The following is a 14,093-nucleotide window of genomic DNA, read 5'->3' as shown; positions in this document are numbered from 1 at the left end:
TTGCATGAACCACAAGGGCTTTGACCAGGCTGAACCATGAACTCCCAACCCGTCTTCCAAATGGGGTTTTCCACAAGCTTGCCACTTTGTCCTGTTCCAGTCCCAGCTGCTGTTGCTGACTGTAACACTATAGAAGTGATCTCTCTCTCTCTCTCTCTCTCTCTCTCTCTCTCTCTCTCTCTCTCTCTCTCTCTCTCTCTCTCTCTCTCACTCAGAGAAAAGTCTGTTTGACTCTCTCGCAAACTACATTACCCTCTTAGATCAGTATGTTTCCTTTCAGACAATATGCAGCTCCAACAAGCTCTTTCATCTGTTGCCTTTTTGTAAACAACAACCCATGAGTGAAGTCTCTTGGGCATTCTCCAAAGCTTTTACAAAGGCTCTGAGGCCCCGACATGTCTAGCATTAGCAGAGCTCCAGTATTTTAAATAAAATCTGTTTAAAATTACCTACTCTAACAATAGCTGCCCAAATTTATCTCCCAAAAACATATCTATATTCCGTCACAGTATGCATATCCTGTAATGTAGTCAACAGAAATAAAATATAATTTGTAATTTAAGTGTGAAACCATGACAGTTGTCCTACAAATTAAAGGCACAGTTATATGTCTTTATTTCTGAACTGCAAATGCACTGTGCTTTATTTCATTGACAAATGTACTGAAAGTAAACAAAGTATTCACTGATTTTGGAGTGAGATCACTAAGGGAGTTCTTCTGTTGAGGAGTTGGACTATACTAAAATTAGTTCTTTAAATCTAAGAGAAGGAATGAGAAATGTGCTGGTAGATTTATTTGCAATCGAAGATTAAATTTTAGTGAAGGTAAATGGGAATAAAGGCAAGTTAATAGGCATGTGAGAGAGTGATAATGGGTCTGACGTGATAGTTCTGTTGAGATCTGAAATGGAACCAAATTGCTGAGTGGCATTCTTCTGTGTCATAATAAGACCTGAAGCAATGAGCACTAAATAGTTTTGTGACATTTTTTAAAATTGCTGTTGTGACAAATCATTTTCTTTCTGTTTAGTTCTTTGCTCTAGTGTGGTGTTCAACATCTCAGATGGCCAATTTAGCAGCCGGGCAGACCTGATTGATGCTGCTGGTAGTTCTCTTGGGCGAGGAGCACTTGTTCCAGGACTGGGTAAGGGCAGTATATTTTCACTGAATAGATTAATATGTTAAAAGTCTTTTCATTTTAAATGTTGGTCATGAACTGCATGTGGACAAAAAAAATTAAATTGTGATGAAGCATATAATGGGTTGCTGTTAAATTTGAACTCTGATTCCTGGAATTTCCTATATTTCAGTCTGTTCCCACAGTTTGCGCCACTGAACAGATTACATTTATTGCCAAATAGAAAGACCATAAAACATGCGAGCAGAAATAGACTATTTAATCCAACGAGTCTGCCCCTTCATTCATTCAGGAACTGATCATTTTCCCACTAAGATTCACTGCCCAACCTTCTCCCCAGAACCTTTGATGCCCTGGCTAAACAAGAAGCTATCACTCTCTCCCTCAAATACACCCAATGACCTTACCTCCACAACCACCTAAGGCAACAAATTCCACAGATTTACCACCCTCTGGCTGAAGAAATTCCTACGCCTCTCTGTTCTAAGCAGACATAGTTTAATCCTGAAGTTGTGCCTTCTTGTCCTAGACACTCCAACCATGGGAAACAGCCTTTCTACATCCACTCTGTCCATGCCTTTCAACATTCAAAATGTTTCAGAGATCCTCCTTCATTCTCTAAAATTACAATACATGCAGTTCCAAATGCTCCTTGTATGATAACCTTGTCATTTCTGGAATCATCCGAGTGAACCTCCATTGAACCCTCTCCAATGTCAACACACCTTTTCTTAAATGAGGAGGCCAAAACTGCTCACAATATTCTGTGAGGTCTCACCAGTGCCTTATAAAGCCTCAATATCACATCCCTGCTCTTGTATTCTATTGTTCTTGAAACAAATGCCAGCATTGCATTTGCCGCCTTCACCACTGACTCAACCTTCAAGTTTGCCTTCAGACTATCCTGAATGAGAACTCCCAGGTCCCTTTGCTTCTGGGTATTTTCAATTTTCTCCCCATTTAAAAAAGTATTTGTTCATTTTTTTCTACCAACATGCATGAGCATACACTTTTCGGCAGTATATTTTATTTGCTACTTTTCTGCCCGTTCTCCTAATGAAAGTCCTTCTCCAGCCTCCATGTTTCTTCTACACTAACTGCTCCTCGACCTAACTTTCTATTGACCTCAAATTTGGTCGCAAAGCTGTTCATTCCATAATTCAAATCATTAATATACAACATAAAAGAAAATTGTCCCAACAACGACCTCTGTGGAACACCACTAGCAACTGGCAGCCAGTCAGAATATGATCCTTGTATTCCAACTCTCTACTTCCTGCCAGACACCAGAAGCTCTACCCATGCTAGTCTATTTCCTGTTATACAATGGGCTCTTATCTTGTTAATTAGCCTCATGTACAGCACTTTGACAAAGCCTTTTGAAAATCTAAATACACAACATCCACTACATCTTCCTGATCAAGCCTGCTTGTTACTTCTTCAAAGAATTTCAATAGGTTTGACAGGCAAGTTTGGCCTATCCTGTGCCTCTAAGCACTCTTCTTTAAAATCAACTCCAACATCTTTCCAACCACTGATGTCAAGCTAACCGTCTATACTTTCCTTGCTGCTGTCTCCCCCTCCCTTCTTGAATGGTGGGGTGACATTTCCAATTTTTCAATCCTCCTGGATCACCACGGAATCTATTGATTCCTGAAAGATTATTGCCAATACCTCCACAATCTCTACTGTTTCATCTTTCAGGACCCAAGGGTGTAATCCATCTGGTCCAGGAGACTTATCCGTCCTTAGCCATTCTGCTTTCTGCACACATACTCCCTTGAAATAGTAACTGCACTCACTTCCCTTTCCTGATACCCTTCAATAAATGGAACAATGCTGATAATCTTCCACAGTGAAGACCAATGCAAAATTCTCATTTATTTCCTCTGCCATCTTCTTGGCTCCCATTATTATTTCTAGTGGTCCTATATCTACTCTCACCTCTCTTTTATTCTTTATATAATTGAAGAAGCTTTTGGTATCTTTGATATTATTTGCTTGCCTAATTTCATACTTCATCTTTTCCTTATAATTTTTTTTGTTACCTTCTGTAAGTTTTTAAAAACTATCTCTCCACTAATTTTTCCTTCCTTCTATGCCCTCTCTTTTAATTTCACATTGGCTTTGATTTTCCTTGTCAGCCACAGTGGTTACATTTTTCCATTTGAATATTTCCTAATTTTTGATATCTATTTCTCCTGCACCTTCCCTGTTTCTTGCAGAAACTCCATCCATTGCTGCTCTGATGTCTTCCCTACTAGTGCTTCCTTCAAATCAACTTTGACCAGTTCCTCTCTCATGCCACTGTAATTCCCTTTACTCCACTGAAATATCGACTAGCAACTGGTAGCCAGTCAGAATATGATCCTTGTACTCTGAATTTAGTTTATCCTTGTTAAATCTCAAATTGAACTCGATCATATTGTGATCACTGCCCCCAGTGGTTCATTTACTCAAAGCTCTCTAATCACCTCTGATGCATTACAGAACACCCCATCCAGTACACCAGATCCCTTCTTGGGTTCATCATCAAGCTGCTCTAAGAAGCCATCTCATAGGCTTTCTACAAATTCTTTCCCTTGAAATCGTGTCAACCTGATTTTTCATTCTACTTGCATATTTAAATTCCCCATGCATACCATAACATTGCCCTTCTGACATGCCTTTTCTATCTGATGTTGCAATTTGTTGTCCATATCCCGGCTATTGTTTGGAGGTCTGTATAGGACAGTCAACAGTGTCTTTTTACCCTTGCCATTTCTTAACTCAACCTACATTGATTCTATATCTTCTGATCTCATGTCACCTCTTTCTCATGATTTAATATTGTTCCTTACCAACAAAGCCATGCTGCCCCCTCTGCTTACCTGCCTATCCTTTTGATACACTGTGCATCATTGGACATTCAGTTCCCAATTGCATCCATCTTTTAGGCACAAATCCGTGATGGCCACAGCATCATGCCTGCCAATCTGTAGCTGTACTACAAGATCATTCACTTTATTCCTGATGCTGCATGCTCTTTTTATGCGATATCAATTGTTTGGAAATCCTGATTGTTCAACTTGGTTTCAACTGCCACCTATTTATTGAGTACATCACCACCACTGCTGTTAGTGTACTGAATAAAAACTGTATTCTAGACTTTTTGTGTTGGCTTTTTGGCCTTTTTGACTTGGCCTTTCATTAACTTTTTCATGCACTAGGGGCTTGCTACGATGCTATGAATAATATGATCTGGACATGTTCAAGTGACTACATGGATCAGTGGTGTAATCCTGGTAACCAGGCTTTCCATCATGTGTGTCAAAGACTGGGTGTTAATCACATCATCTCTGAGCCAGAAGGTTAGTCTAACTCTTCTAAGACATGAAGCTGACTGACTTCCTTGGTTTGCATATTGACTTGTAGCACTGATTTAATTTTTGGTAATTTTTTTTCTACATTTTCTTCTCTTCTGTTTCTTCAAACATTTGTTTTTTTGTCAGGTACTAGTCTTTATTGCTATATAGACTGATTGAGGGAGAAGCTGAAAGTTATTTCAGTGAAGTAGTGACATATATTTCTGTAGCAATTCGGGTGCAACAGCTTTTCAGAGAATTGCTTTGGTGATTCAATAGATATCGTGTAAAATTAAGGCTCATTGGATTTAGGATTAAATAATCTTGGTTGAAAAACAGTAAATGGTCTTCATATGTATCACGAAGATCATGATTTCGATCTCAGGGATTGAACTTGTATGACTTAAAGGGACTGAGAATGCTGTATCAGAGTTTGCTGATGACACAAAGGTAGCTGTGAAGATGTAATCAAATTGCAAAAGGTATGTTCAATTCATCCAGCTAAAGGAAAGGTGTCATTAAACTGAAAGAATGCAGAAAAGATTCACAAGAATGTTACTAGAACTGGCAGGCTTCAACTTTAGATAAGTCTAGATAGGCTGGGTCTTTTTAGAGGCCCAAAGGAGGCTGAGGAGAAACCTTTTAGAGGTTTATAAAATTATGAACGGAAATACATAAGGTAAATAATTATAGTCTTGTACCTAGAGTAAATTGATCTATAACTGGAGAACCAAGATTTAAGGTGAGAAGAGAAAGATTTAAAATTGACACGGGCAGCAACTTTTTCCACAGAAGGTGGTGGGTATATAGAACAAGCTGCCTGAGGAGGTGGGAGAGGCAGGTACAATTGCTACATTAAAAAAAAACATTCAAACAGGTTTGTGAATAGGAAAGGTTTAAAGGGATGTGGGCTGAATGCTAGTAAATGGTAGCTTGGGTAGAAAATTTGGATGGCATGGATGAATTAAGCTGAAGCCCTTTTTCTGAGCATTATGATGTAAGTAAGTAAAAAAAGGCTAGATGGGATATTGCATGGGATTTTGTGACAAATTTACTGTTTGCAGTTACTCCAATTTTAACAGTGTGGTGTTATTTGATAATCTTAGAATTGATTTTGTGTGGAGGCACTGAAGATAATATTCTGCCATCTGAGTTAATTAAAAATAATATCCTGAAATAGAATTGGAAACACCTTTGTTTTTATAACTATATGTAAAGCATTGCAAAATATACCGTTTATTTTGGCATACAAGTTGACAGCCCCACCCCCCCCCCCCCCCATTTCAGCCTTTTTTTTTAAGGATTTAATGATATATCCAGTATACAATTTTCTGGGTGCCTGAGGTGCCCCATTGACTGGCAACCCCCAAAGCTTGCAATGCATGAGATGGGCCATTGACTGCTTCTGCGTCGACCCCCTTAGATTGCATGGATTGGTCTTCTGGGCATTGGTGGGAGATGATTGCTGTCATGGAGGGTTCATCGACATAACGTAGCATGCGACAAAAATATGAAGCAAGCTTTAAGTTGAAAGTGATAGAAATGGCCAAGAAAACAAACAGCAGCACTGCTTCAAGAAAATTTGATGTGCATGAGAAATTGGTAAGAGAATGGAGAAGGAAAGAATAGACTTTAGGAAAAATACCTAAAAGAATCACTCGTTGGCCAGTGTTGGAAAATCACATTGCAGAATGGGTACATGAACAGAGGCAAGATTGCTACATAGTCACCCAAAATAAAATAGAACATTTGCACTGCAGTGGGCCAAGTCGTATCCAGATCTCAGTGATGATGATAAGGCTGCAGTCGGCTGGTGCAAAGGTTTCATGAACAAGCAAGATCTGGTATTATGCCCCAAAAAAATTGCACAGAAACTACCGAAAGATCTTGATCATAAAGTTGTACATTTTCACCAGTTTATTGTGCGGAACCGGCAGAAATACCAGTAACCATAGGCAAATAATGGAAACATGGACAAAACCCTCAAGAATTTAGACATGAATAGAAAAGTGGAATGGATGTGTTAAAATTGCAAACCAGAAGTACAGGCCACGAAAGGACCAGGTTTACTGTGGTGTTATCATGCATGGCCGACGGGACAAAGTTAAGACAGTATTAAACTAAAAATAAAATTCCCTGCAGGTATTTTTGTACATTTTCATGAAAAAGGATAGGTGGATGAAAATGGTGTCAAACTATGGATTGACAATATGTGGAACAGGCGGCCAGGTGGTTTACGCAAAAAATGGAGTTTGCTAGTCTGGGATATAGTTTATAGCCACTTAACTGAGAACACTAAAAGTAGATTAACACTACATAATATTTATATGGTGGTTATCCCGGATGGTTTGCGTCTATATTCCAAACTCTCGATGTCTGCTTGAACAAGCCATTCAAAGACTATGGATGTCGAGTGCAGAAAAGTCTTTTACAAAAAGCGGAGCAAGTGTGTTGCATCACTTGAAGCTGTGTAACTTCGTGCTCAAGGCATGGGACAAAATTAAAGTAGAGGCTATGATAAAAAATCATTTAAAAAGTGCGGTATCTCTTGTGCAATTGATGGCACAGAAGATGATTTATTGTGGGACAGTGATGACAAAGCTGAAACTGCCTCATCAGATACAGACTTGGACCCATATGATGACCATTTAAACAGTGAGAGTATGGATGTGCTAGCCACCATCTTTGCTTCAGATCATGGTAGCAAGAATGATTTTAAAGGGTTCTAAATGTGTTGTTGTTTTCAGACAATGATAGCAATTTTGAAGGGTGCTAATTGTGTTGTCTTCAATAAAATCTCAATGAAAATATGATGCAGTTGGAGTTTTTTTGGCTTTTCAGGGGTGAATTTATATGCCGAATTGGTTTTTCAAGGGTCGACTTACACGCCAGATTAGTGCGGATTGGATTTTGAACTGAATTTAAGTATATCCAGCATATAAGTCGACCCCCATTTTTAAAGAGATTTTTCTGGTTTTTATGACTTGACTTGTAAGCCAAAATATACGGTATACTCTTTCATATTAATCTGTACATTCTGTTAGTATATATTGCAACATGAAAATTTGTATTTTCTAAAAAGTTTTAAACTTGTGAATGATTTTAAAGGTGTAATTTCATTCTTAGTTTCAAAGGACTTGTATTTTAGATAATCCAAATCTATTACTCTTTTTAGTTGATATATATATTTGTATTAACAAATGTATGGAATGAAATGTACAAAATTGTGAGAATTAAGAGTATTTTGATTCTTCATTTTTTATTCCATTGATCAACACAAGTCAGGAGCAAAGACAAAATTGCACAAAGCAATAACAGTGTTCAGTAATTTGGAGTTTTGATTTAATTATTTTTACTGTTTATGATAAAATGATTTTATCTGCCTCTTATACTGGACTTATTAAAAATTGAAATGTGGTCACACACTATCAATAATTGCTGATCTAAAATTTAAACCAGATTTTCAGGGGGATGAGAACTAGAGTGCCAGAGCAGATAGGGGAGTGAAGGAGGAAAAGATTAAATGAAGATTGCACATAGCATCAGAAGTCAAAGGGTTGAACATAGTGGCATTTATTTTACTTCAATGCAAGAAATATTGTTGGAAAGGCAGATGAGCTGAGAGCATGGCTTAGCAGGTGGAATTATGATATTGTGGCCATTAGTGAAACTTGGTTGCAGGAGGGGTAGGAGTAGCAGTTCAATGTTCTGGGCTTCAGACACAATAAAGCCGGTTGTGGGGGGGGGGGGGTGAAAGGGGGACAAAGTGGCATTACTGGTCATGAAAATATCACAACTGTGCTCAGAAAGGACAGACCAGAGGGCTCATCTACTGAAGTGATATGGATGGAGCTGAGGAATGGGAAAGGTTGTATAATAGACTGCTTAATAGTCAGCAAGAAGTGGAGGAGCTCATCTGTTGAGAGACAGCAAACAGCTGCAGGAAATATAAGGTTGTGATAGTAGGAGTTTTAACTTTCCACATATTGACTGGGACTTCCATATTATAAAAGTTCTGAATGGCATGGAGCTTGTCAAATATGTTCAGAAAAATTTTCAAAATCTATATAACCCCCACTATCCAAAAGTAGAGCAATCCTATGAAAACTTTTGTAAGCCAAAATGACGTAAAACGAAGAAGCAATAACCATTAATTTATATGGGGAAAATGTTTAAGTGTTCTCAGATCCAGTGCTGATAGCCCGCTCTCAACTAGACAGGGATGTCCACCATCCCCCTCATTGTTCAACTTAGCAATAGAACCTTTGGCAGAACTGATAAGAAGAGAAAAAATAAAAGGGATAAAAATAAAGGAGAAGGAGTATAAAATTAGCTTATTTGCAGATGACATCATAGTATACCTAACAGAACCAGAGGTATTAGTAAAAGAATTACTTGAGAAATTAAAGGAATATGGAGAAATATTGGGGTACAATATCAATGCAAAAAAAGAAAGTGAAGTGATGCCAATGAATAACGCAGACTATACAGAATTTAAAAAAGAATCACCATTTAAATGGCAAGCACAAGCAATCCGATACCTAGGGATCAGGTTAGATAATAACTTAAGCCATTTGTACAAGCTAAATTATCAGCCACTAATAAAGAAATTGCAGGAAGACTTAGAACATTAGAAAGAATTACCGCTAACATTGATAGGGAGGGTAAACTGCATTAAAATAAATGTCTTCCCAAGGATACAATACTTATTTCAAACATTACCAATTCTCTTAACAGAAAAATTATATAAGGAACTAAAGAGAATAATAAGGAAATTCTTGTGGAAAGGGAGGAATCCAAGGGTAGCGTTAGATAAATTAACAGAAAGGTATAATCAAGGTGGTTTACAGTTACCAAATTTTAGAAATTATTATAGAGCAGCTCAATTGAGGTATTTATCAGATTTTTACCAGACAAGGGAAAAACCAGACTGGACTAAGATAGAACTAGATAAAATAGGGGAAAAGGTACCGGAACAAATACTTTATAAGTGGGATGAAAAGCTAGTGCAATATAAAAACTCACCAGTACTGCATCATTTACTTAATACATGGAAGAAGATCCACTTAGAAAGGAAAAAAACAAATGATCAAATACCAAAATTACTATTGACGCAAAATCTGCTAATCCCTTTTACAATAGACAACCTTTCCTTTAGAGAATAGGAGAGAAAAGGAATCAAAAGAATAGAAAATTGTTTTTTGGGAAATAATTTATTAACATTTTAACAGTTGAAGTACAAATATGGAATAACTCATGGTACAATGTTTGCATATCATCAATTGAAAGTTTATTTAAAGGATAAATTGGGAAACAGCTTGAGATTACCTGAAGGAAGCAGCTTTGAATACATGATTACAGACGCAATGATAATCAAAGATTTATAACCAACATGTACATAAAGCTGCAAGATAAGGAAAATGAAATAAACTATAAACCAAAGCAGAAGTGGGAAAAGGATCTAAACATAAAGATAAAAAATAAAGTATGGAAAAAGTTATGTTCTGGAACTATGAAGAATACAATAAACACAAGGTTACGCATGATACAGTATAATTGGTTACACAGGGTATATATCACTCCTCAAAAATTAAAAAAATGGGATTCAGCATTATCGGATAGATGTTTTTGCTGTAAGAAGGAAATGGGAACAACACTACACGCAACTTGGGCATGTACAAAAGTAAATACGTTTTGGGAAGAATTAAATCAGATACTAAATAAAATTACAAAAAATAACATACAAAAAAACCAGAGAGTAACATAAGAAGTAGAGAATTAGGCCTCAAATTGGATAAAGTGCAAAAAAAATTCATTATGATAGCCTTAACGATAGCAAAAAATGTATAATGTCAACTTGGAAAATGGAAGAGAGCATGAGTATACAGCAATGGTACATGGAAATGAATAAATGTATTCCATTGGAAAAAAAAACATATAATTTAAAAAATAAAGTCACAATGTTTGAACAAATTTGGGAACCATACATGGAACATATCAGAGAGAGAGCCTACCTACGACCTCCATCCCCTACAATGAGAATGAAAATGATAAGAAGGCAAAACGACTAGATTCAGTGTGTAATAAATAGATGATGCATTTTCCTTGTTTATTTTCCTTTGTGTGAAAATATTGTTCGATGGTTTTATTGTATTGTATATGTTGAATATTTATGGGTATTGGAGGGGGGTGGGTAGAGGGAAGGGGAGAAAAGACCACTGTGTAAATTTAATGAGATATGTTTTTACATATTTTGGTTGATATGGTTCACAGTGTAAAAAAATTTTTTTTTTTTTAAAAGTAGATGGGGATGTAAAGAGAGCTTTTGGCAAATTGGCCTTCATAAATTAAAGTACAGGTGCTTAATCTCTTATCTGAAATTCTTGGCACCAGACACTTTTTAGATTTTGGAATTTTTTAGATAATGGAATAATATTAAAATGGCATTACTATTAAATAATTGTTGGGGGAGTTTGCGGCATCTTTGGAGGGGGTGTTGCAAATGAAGTGAGATAAAGATGGACCATTCTCTCCCCGCTCACCCACCCAAGTTGTGCTGCTGCTTTTTCCTGCCTGCACTGCGCTTCCACTCTCTCCCTGCTCGCCCTCCCGAGGCGCACTCCCACTTTCTCCCTGCTCGCCCGTCTGAGGTGCGCTGCAGCTCTCTCCCTGCTTGCCTACCCAAGGTAGGCTGTCACTCTCTTCCTGCTTGCCCACCCAAGGTATGCTGCTGCTCTCTCCCCATCCGCCCGAGGAGCGCTGCCGCTCTCCTACCCAAGACAGGCTACCACTCTCTTCCCGCTCGGCCACCCAAGGCGTGCTGATGCTCTCTTTCCACCTGCCTGACGTGTGCTGTCGCTCTCTCGCTGCTCTCTCCCCGCTCGCCTGCCTGAGCTCCTCCCTCTGCCTTTCAGGAGGTTACTGAAATTCTGCTGGAGGAATTTAAAATTCTGCTGTAAAACTTCAAACTTAAACTGGTTCAAACTAAGCTAAGCTAAACATATGAAAATATACTGTCCATACCGTTAAAAAAAAGTTCAGTTTTTGGAATTATGTATAAAGGGATAAGCCCCTGTAGAGTATAGAAGTTGGGATGCAATGATAAAATTGTATAAGACATTGGTGAGGCCAAATTTGGAGTATTGTGTGCAGTTTTGGTCACCTAACTACAGGAAAGATATCGATAAGGTAGAAATAGTGCAGAGAAGATTTACTGGGATGTTGCCCGGACTTCAGGAAATGAGTTACAGGGAAAGGTTAAACAGGTAAGACTTTATTCCTTCCTAGAGCATAGAAGAATGAGGGGACATTTGATAGAGGTATTTAAAATTGAGAGGGTAGAGACAGAATAAATGTAGGTAGGCTTTTCCACTGAGGGTTGGAGAGATACAAACCAGAGTACATGGGTTAAGGGTGAAAGGTTAAAAGTTTAGGGAAGTGGTTCTCCACTTTAAGTATTCCCTATGCCATAGGTGCTCTATGATTAGTAAGAGATTGCTTAAGGTGGTATGTGAATGGAAAGAAAAAGTTTCAAAACCACCGTTTCAATCGTACCTTGTTGACTCATTATGTGCGTGGTTTCATAATTCCAGAGGAATTGGGCCAATGACAATTTTTCTCAAGCAAAATATTTCAGAAGCAATTTGGTCTAGAGCAGTCATTCTCAACCTTCCCTTCACACTTGCATACCACCTCAAGCAATTCTTTACTAATCACAGAGCATGGATGGCATAGGGATTACTTAAAGTGGGATGTGAGTGGGAAGAAAAACGTTGAGAACCACTGGTTAAGGGGAACTTCTTCACACAGTGAGTGGTGGGAGTGTGCGACGAACTGCCAGCTGAATTGGTGAATACGAGCTCATTTTTAACACTTAAGAAGAATTTGGACATGCACATGGATGTGAGGGGTATGGAAGGCTATGGACTGGGTGCAGATCAGTGGGATGAGGCAGAATAATAGGCACAGATGAGAAGGGCTGAAGGTCATGTTTTTGTGCTGCAAATTTCTTTGGTTCAATGGTTCTGAGGGAACACTTCCACTCATTAATTGTTTAATACAAGTTGTTGGCATGAATTAAATGTAATTGTTTATTTGTACATTGCATTTACAGTTTTTGAAGTGGAAATTATATTTTCTTTTATTCTTGTTGCCTGTGTTATGTGCTTCAGAAGGATCAATGTCAACCAGTGATGTTATTAACCAGCTTCTGCATCATGTTGGAGCAATGTGTATTCATCAGCTCAATTTGTTGAGTGCTAGTGCTAATTTACCAATTTCAAATTTCCTGGGAAAACAACATCCTATTGAAGTACAACATCTCAGCAGCATCTGTGACATCATGGAGAAGGCTATGGCAAACAGGGATGCTTGCATCATAAGATGTATTCTTGTTGTTTTTCAGGTATGGTAGCTTAAGCATTTAAAAATTTGTTTTGTTGTTTGAATGCTAAATGGTTTTTTTTTAAAGACTTTATTTAAAATTTTATAACATGAATACAATAAAGAATTACATTTAAATAAAAATAGAAAAAAAGAATTAAAAAAGGTATGATTACAATATTACATCAGAAAACTACACAAAATAACCCCCCCGTTAATTGTAACACAATATTAATAGTCTAACTTAAAATTAGTCCAACCCTCCCCCCAAAATAAAGAGTGAAGAGTTAATAAAATTGACAATATTATATATGAAAAAAAATACCCACTTACAAAAAAAGAGATAAAACTTAACCTAAAACAATTCTAACAACAACAAAAAAAAATTGTCAATACTAAAATATCACACTTAAACATATATTTAAATCACTTAAATGCATATAATTAGCAAACGGAGTCCACTTTAACTTATAAAAAGACATCTTATCCTGAATTGAAAAAGATATCCTTTCCATAGTCAAACAAAATTTCATTTCCAAATACCACTTATCTAAAGTTAGTATATTTCTATCTTTCAAAGTAAGTGCTATACATTTCTTAGCCACAACTAAAGCTAAATAAATAAATGAAATCTGATAATCCTCTAAACCTAAATCGATTAATGATTGCATGTTCCCTAATAAAAATATATCGAGATCTAATACAAGATGGATATTATATAAACTGTTAAAAACAGATTGAATACCTTTCCAAAACTGTTGCAATCGATCACAAAGCCAAACAGTATGCAAAAAAGTATTGGCCGTCTGATCACATCGAAAACAAGAATCCAACTTACTAAAACCAAATTTTTTTAATTTCTCCGGCGTTAAATATAGCTGATGAATAAAATTATAATTAATCATCACTAGTCTAGCATTAATTAATTTCCGAATACTATTCTGACAAATTTCCATCCAAGCTTCTTCAGCTATTTTATGTCCTAAATCTTTTTCCCATTTCAACTTATCTTTATCTTTTTTACTATCAATTTCTTGTAAAATACAATACAAATCAGATATATGTCCCTTTTTTGGTATTGAAAGTACATATTCTTCAAAACTAGATTCAGGCAATAAAATCATATGTCGACCACATAACTGTTTTACAAAAGATCTTAATTGATAATATACAAATATAGAATTTGCACTAATATCATATTTCCTTTGTAATTTGTCAAAGGAACAAAA

General features: G+C 36.9%; 1 protein-coding gene across 9 annotated transcripts in view; it reads left to right on the top strand.

Annotated features, from left to right (window-relative positions):
* LOC138761137 (probable E3 ubiquitin-protein ligase HECTD4) overlaps window positions 1-14,093 on the top strand; it is a 322,279-nt gene that overhangs the window by 121,471 nt on the left and 186,715 nt on the right. For all 9 annotated transcript variants that reach the window (XM_069932802.1, XM_069932800.1, XM_069932806.1 and 6 more), the window contains exons 10-12: window positions 1,031-1,144; window positions 4,348-4,488; window positions 12,654-12,886. In XM_069932802.1, coding sequence (XP_069788903.1) covers window positions 1,031-1,144; window positions 4,348-4,488; window positions 12,654-12,886 — 488 coding nt within the window. The remainder of the gene's footprint in view (window positions 1-1,030; window positions 1,145-4,347; window positions 4,489-12,653; window positions 12,887-14,093) is intronic.

This window comes from Narcine bancroftii, chromosome 4 (assembly GCF_036971445.1).
Source record: "Narcine bancroftii isolate sNarBan1 chromosome 4, sNarBan1.hap1, whole genome shotgun sequence".
NCBI classification, from domain to species: Eukaryota; Metazoa; Chordata; class Chondrichthyes; order Torpediniformes; family Narcinidae; genus Narcine; species Narcine bancroftii.
This window is presented reverse-complemented; position numbering and strand designations above follow the sequence as displayed.